The 17,383-nt window shown below is 43.2% G+C and overlaps 1 protein-coding gene across 50 annotated transcripts in view; it reads left to right on the forward strand.

The window, feature by feature from the left end:
• LOC135050271 (uncharacterized) overlaps window positions 1-17,383 on the forward strand; it is a 466,297-nt gene that overhangs the window by 140,855 nt on the left and 308,059 nt on the right. For 46 of the 50 annotated variants that reach the window (XM_063956613.1, XM_063956631.1, XM_063956611.1 and 43 more), the window contains 6 exons: window positions 3,029-3,172; window positions 7,352-7,495; window positions 7,838-7,984; window positions 10,977-11,120; window positions 15,306-15,449; window positions 16,787-16,930. The exons of 1 other annotated variant lie outside the window; for it this stretch is intronic. In XM_063956613.1, coding sequence (XP_063812683.1) covers window positions 3,029-3,172; window positions 7,352-7,495; window positions 7,838-7,984; window positions 10,977-11,120; window positions 15,306-15,449; window positions 16,787-16,930 — 867 coding nt within the window. The remainder of the gene's footprint in view (window positions 1-3,028; window positions 3,173-7,351; window positions 7,496-7,837; window positions 7,985-10,976; window positions 11,121-15,305; window positions 15,450-16,786; window positions 16,931-17,383) is intronic. 3 more of the 50 variants (XM_063956621.1, XM_063956633.1, XM_063956652.1) reach the window with 3 other exon arrangements.

Below are 17,383 nucleotides of genomic sequence, written 5' to 3' on the forward strand. Positions count from 1 at the left end.
GCGTTTGTTCCAGAATCTTCTGGAGGGGATTGCCATCTGGCCTCCTTGGATGTTAGAGCATTACGCATATATTTGTCCCGTACAGAATCTATTCGACGTACAGATACCTTATTGATTGTTTGCTGCCCCCAAGCGTGGCTGTCTGGCCTCTAACAATACAGTGACGTGCTGGGTTACTTCTGCTATTTGGCAAGCTTATGTTTCCTCTGCATTACCTGTTCCTGATTCTTTGAGGGCTCATTCGACTAGAGCTGTTGGGGCCTCTTGGACTGTGCATGGTGGAGTGTCCATCGAGCAGTTATGTCGAGCGGCAACCTGGTCTTCCATGCATACCTTCACAAAGTTTTTCTGTTTTCATACTTTTGGTTTGGAGTCTGCCTCTGTTGGGCGTCAGATTTTACAGACGGCTATGCCGTCCATGTCTCCCTCCTCTAATTAGCTTGCTTTGGGAAATCCCACAAGTAACAACGCAGCGTCCCCCAGATGGATGAAAGAGAAATGGGGATTACTGGGGCAGATGTATTAACCTGGAGAAGGCGTAAGGAAGTGATAAACCAGTGATATGTGCAAGGTGATACAGGCACCAGCCAATCAGTTCCAATATGTAAATTAACAGTTAGGAGCTGATTGGCTGGTGCCTTTATCACCTTGCACATATCACTGGTTTATCACTTCATTATGCCTTCTCCAGGTTATTACATCTGCCCCTATGTTACTTACCGTAAAATCTTTCTCTGATTCCATCTGGGGGACGCTGCGATCCCTCCCGTACTTTTGTCTGGTTTCCTTGGTTAGGTTCTATCCTATCTCTGGCTTTGCTAAACGTTAACTGAGGTGATCTGGTGGTAGGCTGGAGGTGGGAGGGGTTAGAGGGGGGAGGAGTTAGTTTTGATAGGTTCTGTGCCAAACTCCCATCCACACTCTAACCCACAAGTAACAGCGCAGCGTCCCCCAGATGGAATCAGAGATTTTACGGTAAATGACAAAAATCCCTATTGTGCTATTTTTGCGTAAGCTGTATCACATGCGATTGAAGCCGCTATAAATCGCATGTGATGTATCTGTATGGCAGTGTTTTTCAACCACTGTGCTGTGGCACACTAGTGTGCCCTGAGCAGTCTCCAGGTGTGCCGCCATAGAAGCAGAGTCAGGCCTGTCAGTGTCTTGCTGCTACTGCGGCCCTGGAACGATCAGTACTGTTGGGTTTAGTGGTAGCAGAGCCAGTTCTAATTTTGGGGCCGGTCAGTGTTGGGCTCTTCTGGTTTTCTCCGATGTGGCTCAGGTGTTACCTATTGAGAAGCTGCAGCATGACATTCTACGACGCACAGCTGCACCATGCATCACCATTATATTTGAGTGTGCCTTGGTGATATTTAAATCTTGTTCAGTGTGCTGCAAGTTGTAAAAGGTTGTAAATCTGTCATATGGAATACAATTGTACCATAAAATGTATCTGGGCTGAATTAGAGGGCTGGGAGTGTCCTGAGAATGCCAGTCACACTTCCCTGTGATACATCACATGCACAAAAAACACATTTTCCATCAAATTCTGGTATCATTCGTGCAGCACCAACCACCTAGGGGTTCCGATCCGATGCTCACCGGACCGTGCATCGGATTGGATGTGAAACGCATACGATCTGACACTTTTCATAATACAGATGTATCCACATTTATCTTGACTGTTAATAGGATTAACTGCGACTGACCACTCTGTTAATCCCCTGCTGTAATGATTTAATCCCCTGCTGTATTCTCTGTATTGTATTGCAGTTGAGAATAGATGAAGGGTTTATGCCAGGCATGTCCAAACTGCGGCCCTCCAGCTGTTGAGAAACTACACATCCCAGCATGCTCTGATACAGTTTTAGCATTCTCTGAAGGCAAAACTGTGTCAGGGCATGCTGGGATATGTAGTTTAACAACAGCTGGAGGGCCACAGTTTGGACATGCCTGGTTTATGCTAATAAGTAATGTTGTGACTAGGCGCAGAAAACTGGTCAAGATAACCGTCGATCCATCTGTATATATCAGCCCGAAAAGGTTAAAACTGTATGAAATCATGCAAAATGGTTGCAGTGTGTGGGGCCCGCTACAGTGTTCTTCTCTGTGGTGAGAGAGATGGAAAAGTATTTACATGTGAGAATATATCATTTGTCACATTCATCAAGCATTAGAGTTTTCCATGTATCTGGGACACGTTTGCAATGTTGCCAGTAATGGGAGTAATTCCCATCTGATCGCAGCAGCAAATTTGTTATCTAATGGGAAAACCATGTGCACTGCAGGGGGGCAGATATAACTGGATCCGGTGTTTAGGTCGCCACTGTCTAGGATGACCACTATAGGTCGGCAGTAAGTAGGTCAACATGGTTTCTAGGTTGACAGGGACACTAGATCGATATGTACTAGATCAACATGACGAAAGGTTGACATGAGTTTTTCACTTTAATCATTTTTGAACTTCTTCATACTTTGATCCACGTGGGCTACAAATGGGAACGGTGACCAGTGCCGCAGTAGTGGAGCGAGCCACCTTGCCCGAAGCATGGCGATGGAAGCGATCCACTCTACAAAGAAAACACCAGAAACCATTAAATTAATGTCGAACTTTTGTTATGTTGACTTAGTACATGCTGACCTATAGTCCCTGTCCACATAGAAACTATGTGGACCTACTTATTGTCAATTCCAGCGCTCATCATACCATCACCGGGATACTGACAGCCGGCATACTGACAATTATTCTCCCTTTTGGGGTGTCCACGACACCACTGGAGGGTGAATAAATAGCGTGGCATGCCACTGTGCCCGCATCATGGCCTGTGCAGTGACCCTGCAAGGGGCTCTTTTGCACTCACCCTGCTGGCGTTCAGGATCCTGGTGCCGGGGTCCAAAGCACTGGCAAAATGCAATAGACCGTATCTGGCACTGCCAAGGATTAGAGCATTTGCAGTAGAGCTCCCAACTTTCTTGTCATGCATTGTAATATTTCCTATTGTCCTGATGTGTGCTCTGCTCCATCCAGATAAACCGCAATGTAGTGTGGACATCACAGAGCGTGAAGATTGCGGTTATCCCGGGATAAGTGCTAAGGAATGCTATTCCAGAGGCTGCTGCTTCAATTCAAGTGTTCTTGGTGATAAATGGTGTTTTTACCCCAAAAGCACAGGTAGAGTATAGAGTGCAGTGGTAGAGTGGGAGCATGTAATGATGTTGATGATCGCTTTGATTGTTCACAAACATGAGGTCCATACAGTAGTTCTAAGAGCTTTGCTTGTGTATACTTTATTCTTAGCCATGGCCAGACAGTATGGGAAAATGTCATTGTCTACGTGGAAATTTCCTGTTATCAGCTGATGTCCAAAGTTTGTTCAACTGTAACTAAAAAATTTAAGTTTGGGTTTTTTGGGTTCATCCGTGTGATTTTTAACACGGATGAACCCAAATGATCCATTGACCAAAGGAGCTAAATTGCCAATTGATAAGTAAGCACTAGGCCATGTACGCTCTATGAACTATACATCACCGATCAACATCTTCAACTCCGGCAATTCTAATTACATGCAAGTAATGAAATCACACGTACTTTTACATACCCAGATGCATCTGGGTCAGAGCCAGCCCTAACCAATTTGATGCCCTAGGCAAGATTTTGGCTGGTGCTCCCTAGCACTGCTGCTATTTCCACCTCTGACCCAGCACCCCTTTCCCAGCAAAGCACCAATAACACAGCAGCACAGATCACAGCAACATCCATCACCCCTAACTTTCCTCATTTTGGTGTACTATGCCAGCAAGAGCATTGGTTATCCCATATAGAAATTGGAACCGTGCATGCTACAGGTACACAGGCCAAAAATTGGTGTGTTCTTGTTGGGAATAGGCATACACTAGAATGTTCACATATAGCACTATAGTGTCCCTTATTCACAATACACCTCACAGTAGTACCCACCGTGATGCTTCTTGTTGACATTATACCACACCGTATCACTCCTTATTCTCATTACACCAGAGTAGTGCCCATTATACATTTTATGCCACAGTATTGGTGCCCCTTATACACATAATGCCACATTAATGCCCTTGCACATATGCCCCACATTAGTAATGATATTATGCACATAATACCACTTGGTAATGCCCCACATTAGTAATGCTAGTGCACATTGTGGGTTGGGGGTGTAAGGTTGGATGGCGCCATCGCTGCAGGGAGACTTGGCAGAGAAAGTGACAATGGCTCATGGGAGGATGAGCTGCTGTTGGTCATGCGCAGCAGCCCTCCCCCGTGGCCTTTTATTAATGCTCCTCCCTGCCCTCGCTTAACTGCTCTAGGAGTACTGGCTTGTAAGGTCCCGCTGCTGCCAGCTCCCAGCTGAGCTCTGATTGTGGTAGCTAGCCCAAAGTAGTACCTGATGGACCCAGGTGCAAAAATATATTCTCCACCTACCCACTAGATAAATACAAGGCACTTAACAGGTTGATATCTGTGCACGTGCCCAATCCACAGCAGAGCTTTCTCCAAATGCTTCCTCCCTTGTGTGTCCCAAATGCCTCCAGTGTCTCCCTGATATCCCCTCCCAACAGCAACATGTTCCTCACATCCCCACTACACATCACATGACTGCACTACATCTCCCCTATATGCTGCACAACCTCACTAACCCTTCACACTGCATTAAATCCCTACACTACATACCCACTTTACACTGCAATCAGTACACTAGTATGAGGCTCTAAATCGCTACAATACCTGGCCCCTATATGTTGCTGTACATCTTTACACTACATCCGCCGTCTATGCTGCACTAAGGGGTCTATTTACTAAGCCTTGGCTGGAGATAAAGTACCAGGCAATCGGCTCTTAACTGCCATTTTTTTAAACACTGACTGTAACATGATAGTTAGAACCGGATTGGCTGGGACTTTATCTCCATCCAATTTATCTCAGATCAAGGCTTAGTAAATAGACCCCTAAAACACCACAGAACGTCCTTCCCCCTACATGCCAAACCAAATCACTACACTAAATACCCCTTATACTAAGCACTATATCACTACACTAAATGCCCCCGTATGCCACACTACATGACTGCACTATATTCCCAACAATAACATTTATCACATCCTTGTGCCAACATGAACTTACCATAATGAAGTCCTCTCTGTACACTGGAGCTTCAAGGGCGACACTGCAACATTGTAGAGTGGTGGTAGGAGGAGGCAGGGACTCGGAGAGCTCGGTAGAGCAAACGAGAAGTGGAAAAAGGGGGTGAGGCTTGGTCCCATGGCCGGGAAAGCGTTAGGTGGAGGGCAAGTGGGGGCTGGCTGAGGGAAGTAGAGGGCAGGGCCTGAGCCTCTTTGGCTGGGACAGAGCAAGGTAGAGGGAAAGTGTAAGGGCTTAATGTTGGGAAGAAGGGAGAGATGCTTTGTCCTCAGTCTGGTAAAGCACTTGGTAGAGGAGATAGGGAACTGATTGAGGGGAAGAATGGGGCGTGGCCTGATCTTCTGGCTGGGTCAGAGCAGTTTAGAAGGGAAGTGGGGGCAGGGCTGGCTGTGTGGAATAAGGGGGGGCAGGGCTTGGTCCTCCAGCTGGATCAGATCAGGGAGAAGGGAAGTGGGAACTTGCTGAGGGGGTAAAAGGGGTGGGGCCTGATACTCTATCCAGACCAGAGAAGGGTAGAGAAGAATTGGGGAATGGGCTGGCTGAGGGAAAGAAGGGGTCCAGGTCCTGCTCCTCTGGCCAGGACACAGCAGGGTAGAGGGGCATAAAGGATGGGAAGAATGCAGAGTTTGGTCCTTTGAAATGAGAGCAGACCCGCATAGGGCTGAAGGGGTGCTGGCTTAGTAATGTTGACAAGAGAGCGAGATAGTGGAGAAGAGGGCAGGCTAAAGGGGGCTGGCCTAGTCCTGTGGACAGGAGATAGCATTGGCAGAGAGGAAGAAGGGGGTGGTTCTGTCCTGCAGTAGCTGTCGCCTAAGAGGAGGGGACCCGATCTCTCCTCGCCCTGACCACACTGCTCTCCCTGCTTACAGCCCCACAGCAATCGTTCACATCACTGGCTGTGGGCTCTACACTGTCCACTGGCTCTAAGCAGGCGTGAATGCCCATTGGCATTCCAAATGCCCTAGGCAATTACTTAGCTTGACTGTAGCTATGGCTGGCTATGATTGTGGTAAAATCAGATGGGGAGCAGATTTTGATCACCATTTTTAGTAGAGATGTGCGGGTTTTGATTTACCTGAATTTATTTGGCTCTAGAAATGGCGTCTCATTGGCTCTCAGATGTCGCGTGTTTAGGATGGCCAATAAGATAAATCTGATCTTGTGTTTATTTTGGCATTAATAAACGAGTAAATTTGAATGCGCACATCTCTAACTTTTTGAGGATTCATCGTATCTATTAACTGGGAACTAGAGATGTTAATGCAGTATGTGATGCACATTGTCTCATACCACATGACGCTCTCCTCTAAGTAGTAACATACAATAAATAAGTGATGGGAGCCTTCAGACATGAGGTACACTAGTAATTAAGACTTCCAGGTACATGGAACTATCAATCTAGATATAACTATTCCACAGGTTCTCAAACTCTGTCCTCGGGACCCCACACATTACATGTTTTCCAGATCTCCTCACAGGATTGCTAGTGAAATAATTAGCTCCATCTATGGATCTTATAAAATAGGTCGGTGAGTAATGAATATACCTGTGCACCTGCTAAGTGATCTGGAAAACATGAACTGTGTGGGGTCCTGAGGACCGTTTGAGAACCACTGCACTATACAATTATCTGGCAGACCATCTGTCCAATCTGGCTGGTTGGAAAGAATATCTGGTAATCTAAGAGCAAATCACATTCAACCATTTACTCCCAAAAACTGGAAAATGGACAAAAATAGCTGTTTAAACAAATAGGTTAAATATTTGGTTTAACCAACTTGTCTGACCATTTTTCTCCATTATTGTAGTGTATAGGAAAAATAGTGGATACATGACCAGATTTTCATTCCAACCTGACATATTGAACAGATGGTCTACCAGATAATTGTATAATGTATGCCCAGCTTAACTCTCAGTAATGCTCTTTCTTTTATGTTACACAAATGGGCGGGTATATAGAGAGCAATCACCGCCCACTCATGCATTGTTGCCAACTGATGGTTATTTCCAGAGGGCAATCTCGGGTAACAGTATTTTCTACATATCTGGGAGATGTTTGCAATGTTGCCAATTATGTATTTATAACTGTCAAGGGTTACAGTACTTGCAATAGAGCTCCCAACTTTCTTGTCATGCATTGTAATATTTCCTATGTCTTGATGTGTGCTCTGCTCCATCCAGGTAAACGGCAATGTAGTGTGGATACCGAAGACCGTGACGATTGTGGTTATCCCGGGATAAGCGCTGACGAATGCCATTTCAGAGGCTGCTGCTTTAATTCAAGTGTTCCCGGGGTTAAATGGTGTTTTTACCCCAACAACATAGGTAGAGTATAGAGTGCAGTGGTAGAGTGGGAGCATGTAGTGCTATGGATTACAGATTCAATGCTACACAAACCTGAATTATCCCCATACAGTTTCTGAGTTTATCTTGTGTATCCCTTATTAGCCATGGCCAGACAGTACATAAGAAAATGCCATTGTTTAAGTGGAAATTTCTTGTTATAAACGCTCCACAGTTTAACTGTTCCTAAAAAAATGATACTTTGTGATTTAACACTGCTGAACCCAAATGATCAGTTGACCAAAGGAGCTAAATTGCCCCTTTAAAAAACAAACAAACATTAAGCTGCTGTAACGTCTGGATGTTTCCTTACTGCATCAACAGCAATTGACAATCACTGTAACGTAGAACCGTACAACAGAAGGGATTGCGGCTACCCCACAATAAGTGCTGCAGAATGTAAGAGGAGGAATTGTTGCTTTGACTCCAGCATTCCTGGGGTTAACTGGTGTTTCTTCTCCAAGTCACAAGGTACGGAGCTGCTGTATAATTACTCACAAGTCATTATAGTTATGATGCTCACACCTCTTAAGCTGGATACACACTTAGATTCTGTCCAATCTTTTCTAGTTGAAACAAAATTTGGTAATATGTAGCAGGAAATTACATTTGACAATTTGCTCCCAAACACTGGGGAAAAACAAAAATGGTCATTCAGATTGTTTAATTCAGCTAATTTATCTGAACTACAGTGTTTTATTTTTTTATTTATTGTATGTTTTTTGGACTTTAGGAGCAAATAGTTGATTGTCATTTACACCCAGATATTAGCAGATTTCAGTTCCAAACAGCTAGATTGCACAAACAAATATAATAACTTAAATGGGAACATATAATAAATAATTGTAGTCTTCAGTCATGATGTACATGGGTGATAAAGCCTTCCTGGTGCATAGATCCATCAGTAAAGCTGAGTGTGCACCAGGGCTGTAAGTAGGTGTGTGTGTGCAGTGGGGGCACAGCACATAGCGCTGCAGGGTAGGGGGTGCTGTTGACTACACTTTACAATTATCTATTACTTTCACATGCAGCTTCCCCCTTCTTTTTTTTTTTTTGGAAGTCCAGCATCCCCTGACCGCCCCTGTCTCTTACCCTGACCTATTCTGTCACTAATACTTATACAACATTCACAAACAACTTAAGAATTTTGTTATTCAGTCACTGTCATGGATTCAAACCCGTTGCCTGTGGCATTGCAGTCAGATAATCTATTCATTGAGCTATTTGCCCTTGCATAGAAAGTAGATAATTGTAAACTAGCGAATTCTAACTATTTGAAGCTTACCATGTACTTTGTGAAAAAAAAATCATCTTTGTGGCTAAGCAGATTTATGTAGTGCGTGGCTGCTTACTACATAGATCTTCTCATTTACAATACTGATTATTTTACAAAGCACCAGTAGCTTCATAGTGTTCATATATTTTATGCAGGATAAAATAGCTCAAGGAAATAGGGCGACTGAATAAAATTCAGCAGGTTATAGGTTTGAATCCCGAATGTCAGTTTATTAAAATGTGTTATTTAATAAAAGGTGTGTCTTGGGGTTGTTATAAAACCCCTAATTATACAATAGTTGCACAATGATCATATATGTGCTTTAAAAAAGCAATGAGTAGGTTCCTATATACAAATGTATTAAAATTTATAAAAAACATTCTGAAACTGTAATGATATAAGTGTTTGTAAAACTTTTCATCCACCGCTAACATCCAGTGGTGGTCCACATAAGAGCCAGTGTACAGATCTTCTTTCATGAAATCCTCCTTCTAAGATTGTAGAATGGTGGTCACATCACAAGCCTGACAACCCAATGCGTTTCGTCTCTCACATAGACTTCATCAGGGGTATATCTACAACATTAGAACATAACTTTAAAAACATATGCTCACAAGTTAACATTATTAACCACAAAATACAATAGAAATAACAATTGGAACACAACTGCTATATACAGGCCAATTACATCGGTTAAAAATGAATCCCCCCACCCCCCAAATATGAACTCATAGCCGAGTGTTAACATCCCCCAAGGCGCCAATTTCACTATTGATGAAATTGAAAGATCCCTACCCTAGTACAATTAGTGCAGAAAGGGAGATGTATGTATGTCCTGGGATCAATCTTTTCATGCCCCTTCCCCACGAGGCATGTGCCTTATGTCCCTATTGGAAAAATGGGGGGGCTGCCATTTCTCTCTGCTACAGGGCACCAAAAAGTATAGTTACAGCTCTAGTATACACTATGTAATTATCTGGCAGCCCATCTGTCCAACGCTGGCTGGTTGGAATGGAAATCTGGTAGTCTGAGAGCAAATGGCAATCAACCATTTACTCCCAAACACTGAAATGTCCAAAAATGGTAATTTACCAAAATTGGTAAAATTTTGGGTTTAAATAGTTTCTATTGTATAATTTTTGTACATTTTCCAGTATTTGAGAGCAGATGGTTAATGGACATTTGCTGTTATACATTACCAGACTTTCATTCCAACTATCTAGATTGGATAGCCTGCCAGATAATTGTGTAGTGTATGCCCAGGATAACTGTCCGTTATGATTTCTTGTATGACATCACACAAATGGGCAGGCAGAGAGAGAAAGCACTGTCTGCTCATGCATAGTTGCCAACTGATGTGAAGTTCCAGGGGGTAATCTCGGGTATAAAGGAAAGTATCTGGAAAATTTTTCCTTCCTTTATCCCTAGTTTAAAAAAAAATTAAAAAAAAATTGACCAACTCCATGTATTCAGTATGATATCCCAGCTGATGGGATGCCAGCAGTCAGAATACCATTGCTGGCATCCTGATAGTGTAAATCCTGACAGTGGGGAGTTGACTGTTCCCTTCTCTCCTCTATACCCTAATACTAACCATCCCTTTCCACAGCCTAACCCTAACCTTCCCTATTAGTGCCTGACACTAACATTCCATCGGTGGTGCCTAAAACCTAATGTCTCCTTCTGTGTAGCCTAATCCTAACCATCCCCCCATAGTGCTTAACACCTAACCTCCCACAGTGGTGCCTAACCCAATCCCCACCTTCCCACAACCTAACCCTAACACGGCTGACAACTAACCCCCCCCCCAATTTTCTAAACCTATCAGATCTGCTATACCTACAAATGGATTACCAGCTGTTGGCAATTCTACTGCAGGAATCCCAACAGCTGGAATCTTTACTGCATCCCAACTCCACAATTCCTTTTTCTGAACATTGAGAGCGATTCTTAATGGATTTTTTCTGTGGTAAGATATTTGGGAAAGTATTTACATGTGACAAGTCAGATTCATCAACATTACAGAGTGTTTTCTATGTATCTGGGACATGTTTACAATGTTGGCAATTATGTGTTTGGCACGGTCAAGGGTTAGAGTACTTGCAGTAGAGTTCCCAACTGTCTTGTCATGCATTGTAATATTTCCTATATCCTGATACTGTATGCTGAGGCTTTTGCTCCATCCAGATAAACAGCAATGTAGTGTGGACATCACAGAGCGTGAAGATTGCGGATTTCCCGGGATAAGCGCTAAGGAATGCTATTCCAGAGGCTGCTGCTTTAATTCAAGTGTTCCTGGGGTTAAATGGTGTTTTTACCCCAAAAGCACAGGTAGAGTATAGAGTGCAGTGGTAGAGTGAGAGTATGTAGTGCTATAGATTACAGATTTGATGATGCATAAACATGACTAATGCCCATTGCTTTAAGTTTTGCTTGTGTATCCCTTATTCTTGGTCATGGTCAGACAGTATATAAGAGAATTTCATTGTTTAAGTGGAAATTTCCTGTCATCAGCTGTTCAAAGTTTGTTTAATTGTTTTAACTACTTCTAAAAAATTATGCTTTGATTTTAACACAGCTGAACCCGAATGATCTATAAAAAGGAGCTAAATTGCCTTGTGATAAGTAAGCACTAGTCCATGTACTCTGCATTAACTATACTTCACGGAACAACATCTTCAACATGGACCATACCAATTACAAGCAATAAAATTGCACATACTTTCACATACCCAGATGTTTATGCATCAGGGTAAATAGATTGGGAGCAGATTTTGATCACTACATTCAGGAGATGTGCGGGTTTGGATTTACCTGAATTTAACTGGCTCTAAAAAAGGTATCTTATTGGCTCTCTGTCACGTGTTTAGAATAGCCAATAAGAAATCAGAATAAATCTGAACTCGCATTAAGAACAGAGTATATTCAAATGCACGTCTCAAATTTCTTTTGAGAATGCTTTGTATCTAATCACTGGGCACTAGACTCAATACAGTATGTGATACACATTGTCTAGTACTACATGATGCTCACACCTCTAAGTAGTAATAGTAGTAATTGTTTCACAGTGCAATACATGAACACATTAGAATAATACGGGGTAAATAGAAATTGCCATCACAGAAAACTAAAAACAGTACAGGTAGCAATTGGCACCACAGTTCTCAGTACATAATACAGCTGAGATGTCAGGAAGCAGAGATCAGCCTACTACTGGGGGAGGGCAGTCATTGGAAGAGATGAACACTCGTGAGCAGGAAGAAATGCTGTATAGACAGTCACTGAGTAGGAAAGGGCTATAATTGAAGTGCAGGAGAAGAGGGCTGTTAGAACAGGAGGGGAGAGGCCCTGCTCCAAGGAGCTTACAATCTAGGGAAAGAGGGAGACGAGTGACATGAGGTACAAGCAAGCGGAAGGTGGCCTGGTGTCAGGCAGTAAGCGAGGCAGAGATGGCCAAGGCATGTGGATGAGTGGTCTTAAGACTGGGTTATGCAGAAGGGTACTCTTCAAACACCTCACCCTGATATACAAGGCCCTCTAATTCCACTGCACCATACATCTCCAACTTCCTCTCCCTACATACTCCCACATACCCACTCTGGTCAGCCAATGACCATCGCCTCTCACCTACAGTGCCTTGGTCACTACATCCCATGAGTGAATACAAGATTTCCACGTGCTGCCATTCTTCATTGGAACAAGCTCCCTTGATCTTAGTCTCCCCGACCTTGAAAAGCTTCAAACAGGCACTGAAACTTACCTGTTCAACAAAGATGGGAGAGTAGGAGGCCAGTGAGGAGAAAGTTGCAATAGTCAAGCTGTGAGGACAAGTGAGGGGGTAATACATTTAGTCGCACTCTGGGAGAGGAATGGCCTGATGCGAGTGATGATGTGTAGCTGGAATAAACAGGATGGAGCCAACGATTAGATGTGGGGGATGAAGGAGAGGAGTCAAGTGATGCACAGGCAGTGTAGTTGGGATGGGGCAGATTATGTTGTCAACAGGGATAGAAATATTGGGGGGATGGAGACTATGGGTGGGGGAAAGATGAGTTCAGTTTTGTCCAAGTGGAGACGAGGAGGAGAGGAGATTAGAGGGGGGAGGATAGGGAGAGTATTTTAGTCTGTAGGTGGGGGAGGAGGGACAATAGTGGGGAGGGGGGCTTATAAGGGGATATGAGAGGATTTTGCATCAGGTTGCTTCCTTCTCAAAAACTGAGGCAAAGTCGGTGGCAGTGAGGGACAGTGAGAGAAGGGGGGGGGGCACGAATGAGTGTTGAAAGTATTGGAGAACTGAAGAGAGGAGTGCTTGGCAAGGGAGAGTGCAGAGCTATAGGAAATGAAAACCTTGAAATGAAGGTAGTCTGCCAGAGCGAGATTTCCTCCAGAGGTGCTCAGCAGTGCAAGAGCATTTTTTTTTTTTTTTTTTTTTTTTTTTTTTTTGAGTAATTGGTCAGTTTGGAGTGCCAGGGTTGGGGTTTAGAATGACTGAGGGTAACAGAGGAGATGGGAGCAACAGAATCAAGTGCAGAAGTGAGGGTGGAGTTACAATAGGTGGCCACCTGGTTGGGGCAGGCCATGGTGGATAGGTGTATCGAGGGGAACAGCGGTGTAAAGAGATTGTCAGGTGAAGGTGGGTCAGGAAGTGTGGAGATGAGTGTCTAAAAGAGTAGGTAGTGGTCAGAGGGGGAAAGTAGAGCTGGAGAAGTCAGAAGGATCACGCTGGTGGGTAAAGACTAGGTCAAGGGAGTGGCCAAGATGGTGAGTGGGGGTAGAGGTACATTGAGAGAGGCCAAAGGAGGAAGAGAGGGCAAGAAGGTTAGATGCTGGTTTAGTAGTGTCAAAAGGGATGTTAGTCACCAATAATAAGTTATGGGCGCGTTCAGTCATGAGAAGCACTAGCAATACAGATACATAGATCCATCACTAAACTAGATATATACTATAACTATACCACAGGTTCTGAAACTCTGTCCTCAGGACCCACACACTACATGTGTTGCGGGTCTCCTGAGAGGGCCACTAGTGAATTAATTAGCTCCATCTGGAGATCTTTTAAATGGGCCAGTGAGTAACGAATACACCTCTGCACCTGCTAGGTGACCTGGAAAACATGAACTGTGTGGGGTCCTGAGGACTGTATGAGAACCACTGAACTATACAATTATCTAGGAGACCATCTGTCCAATTTGGCAGGTTGGAATTAATAACTGGTAATGTATAAGAGCAAATCACAATCGGCCATTTTCTCCCGAACACTGGAAAATGGACAAAAATGGTTGAATATCAGGTTTAACTGATGTGTCTGAGGAATGTTCTCAATTTTTCCAGTGTTTGGGAAAAATACATACACTACATCTTAACATAGTTATCGAGGTTGAAAAGACAGTGTCCAATTAGTTGATACATTACCAGAATTTTATTCAAACCAGACAGATGGTCTGCCAGATGATTGTAGTGTATGCCCAGCTTACCTGTCAGTTATGCGCTTTCTTTTGTGATGTCACACAAATGGGTGGGCATATAGAGCAAGCACCACCCACTCATGCATAGTTGCCAACTGATGTTCATTTCCAGGGGCAGTCTTGGAATAACAGTGTTTCCTATGTATCTGGGACATATTTGCAATGTTGCCAATTATGTATTTGGCACTGTCGAGGCTTAATGGCCCTAAACACACCGCGACCCGCCGCCGACTTGCCCAACTGCTGATACGGCAGACGGGTGACCTGGCAACAGGGGGAGAAGTTTCTTAACCCCTCCAACCCCACCCAATCACCCAGCTCCATTGCAGTGCATGCAAATATGGATGATATGGTTCATATTGGCCTGCATGCACAAGCGATGGGGCACAAACAATGAACGAGCACAGGGCTGTTCATCATGGGATCCGGTCTGAAGATCGACAGTGTCTAGGTCGACAATGTTTAGGTCGACAGTCACTAGGTCGACATGGATGGAAGGTCGACAGGGTTTCTAGGTTGACATGTGCTAGGTCGACAGGTCTAAAGGTCGACATGAGTTTTTTTCACCTTTTTTTTTATTTTTTCATACTTAACAATCCACGTGGACTACGATTGGAACGGTAAAGTGTGCCGAGCGAAGGCACCATGCCCGAAGCATGGCGAGCCATGCGAGGGGATGCGGTGCACTAATTTGGGATCCCGGTCACTCTACGAAGAAAACGACACCAAAAAAATAAAATTTCCTCATGTCGACCTTTAGACCTGTCGACCTAGCACATGTCGACCTAGAAACCCTGTCGACCTAAAGTGGTCGACCTAAACATTGTCGACCTAGATACTGGCGATAAAACAAACCACACCCGTTTATCATTGCTGCCTCCACACTGAAAGATATGAATGATCTCTCATTCATTAATGAACGAGATTGTTCATGTCTTTCAGTAATATCTGTGTGTAGAGCATCATTAGAGTACTTGCAATAGAGCTCCCAACTTTCTTCTCATGCATTGTAATATTTCCTATGTTCTGATGTGTGCTCTGCTCCATCCAGATAAACAGCAATGTAGTGTGGACATCACAGAGCGTGAAGATTGCGGATTTCCCGGGATAAGTTCTAAGGAATGCTATTCCAGAGGCTGCTGCTTTAATTCAAGTGTTCCAGGGGTTAAATGGTGTTTTAACCCCAAAAGCACAGGTAGAGTATAGAGTGCAGTGGTAGTGGGAGCATGTAGTGCTAATTATGGGTTTGATGGAGCACAAACATAGATAAGGTCCATAGCTCTAAATTTTGCTTGTGTATCCCTTATTTTTATCCATGGTCAGTATATGAAAATGTCGTTTAAGTGGGAATTTCCTGTCATCAGCTTTTGTTCAAAGTTTAACTGCTTCTAAAAAATTATCTAAAAAGAGCTAAATTTCCCTGTGATAAGTAAGCACTAGGCCATGTACGCTGCATTAACTATACTTCACTGAACATCATCTTCAACACAGGCAATTCTAATTACATGCAATTAATGAAATCACACGTACTTTTACATATCCAGATGATTATGTATTCGGGTAAATACAGATTGGGAGCAGATTTTGGTTACACTTTTTTTTTTTTAGTAGAGATGTGCGGGTTTGGATATACCCGAATTTAACGGGCTCTAAAAATGGCATCTTATTGGCTCTCGTATGTCACGTGTTTAGGATAGCCAATAAAAGAAATCGGGATAAATCTGAACTTGCAATAAAAACCAAGTAAATTCAAGCCTGCACATCTTTATTTTTTTTTATTTTTTTTTTGAGAATGCTTTGTATCTATTATCTAACCAAAGACATGAATGCAGTATGTGATTCACATTGTGTCTCCTAATACTACACGACGCTCGCACCTGTAAGTAGTAACATACAATAAATAAGTAATGTGAAACTTCAGTCATGAGGTGCACTAGTAATAAAGTCTCCCAGATACATAGAACCAACTATACAATTATCTGGCAGACCATCTGTCCAACACTGGCTGGTTGGAATGAAAATCTGGTAATGTATGAGAGCAAATCGCAATCAACCATTTACTGTACTCCCAAACACAGGGAAATGAACCAAAATAGTTCAAACAAATTGGTTAAATATTTGCTTTAACCATCTTGTCTGACAATTTACCAATTTCCAGTGTTTAGGAAAAATAGTTGATACATGACCAGGTTTTCATTCCTACCAGCCAGATTAGACAGATGGTCTGCCAGATAATTGTATTGTGTATGCCCATCTTAACTCTCAGTTATGTTTCTTTTATGAGATCAAACAAATGGGCGGACATATATAGAGCAAGCACCGCCCACTCATGCATTGTTGCTAACTGATGTTAGTTTCCAGAGGGCAATCTCAGGTAATAGTGTTTTCTATGTATCGGGGACATAATTGCAATGTTGCCAATTATGTATTTGGCACGGTCAAGGGTTAGACTACTTGCAGTAGAGCTCCCAACTTTCATGTCATGCATTGTAATATTTCCTATTGTCCTGATGTGTGCTCTGCTCCATACAGATAAACCGCAATGTAGTGTGGACATCACAGAGCGTGAAGATTGTGGATTTCCTGGGATAAGTGTTAAGGAATGCTATTCCAGAGGCTGCTGCTTTAATTCAAGTGTTCCTGGGGTTAAATGGTGTTTTTACCCCAACAGCACAGGTATAGAGTGCAGTGGTAGAGTGGGAGCATGTAGTGCTAATAATTACATATTTGATGGGATAAAACATGAATTAAGCCCATAGCTCTAAGAGTTTATCTTGTGTATCCCTTATTCTTAAACAACAGCATTTTCTTATATACTGTCGGACCATGGCTAAGTGGAAATTTCCTGTTATCAGCTGCTCAAAGTTGAACTGCTTCTAAAAAAAATTATACTTTGTGATTGATTGTAACAGCTGAACCCAAATGATCTAAAAAGGAGTTAAATTACCCTGTGATAAGTGAGCACTAGGCCATGTAAGCTCCATGAACTATACTTCACTGAACAACATCTTCAACACAGGCAATTCTAATTACATGCAAGTAGATTAGGGGAGGGCTGTATAGGCATGAAACTATTTAACCACTTCACTGACTATTTCGCCGAAAACCGCTCCGAAATTGTCGGGTTCT

The sequence above is a fragment of the Pseudophryne corroboree genome, chromosome 2 (genome assembly GCF_028390025.1).
Source record: "Pseudophryne corroboree isolate aPseCor3 chromosome 2, aPseCor3.hap2, whole genome shotgun sequence".
NCBI lineage: Eukaryota > Metazoa > Chordata > Amphibia > Anura > Myobatrachidae > Pseudophryne > Pseudophryne corroboree.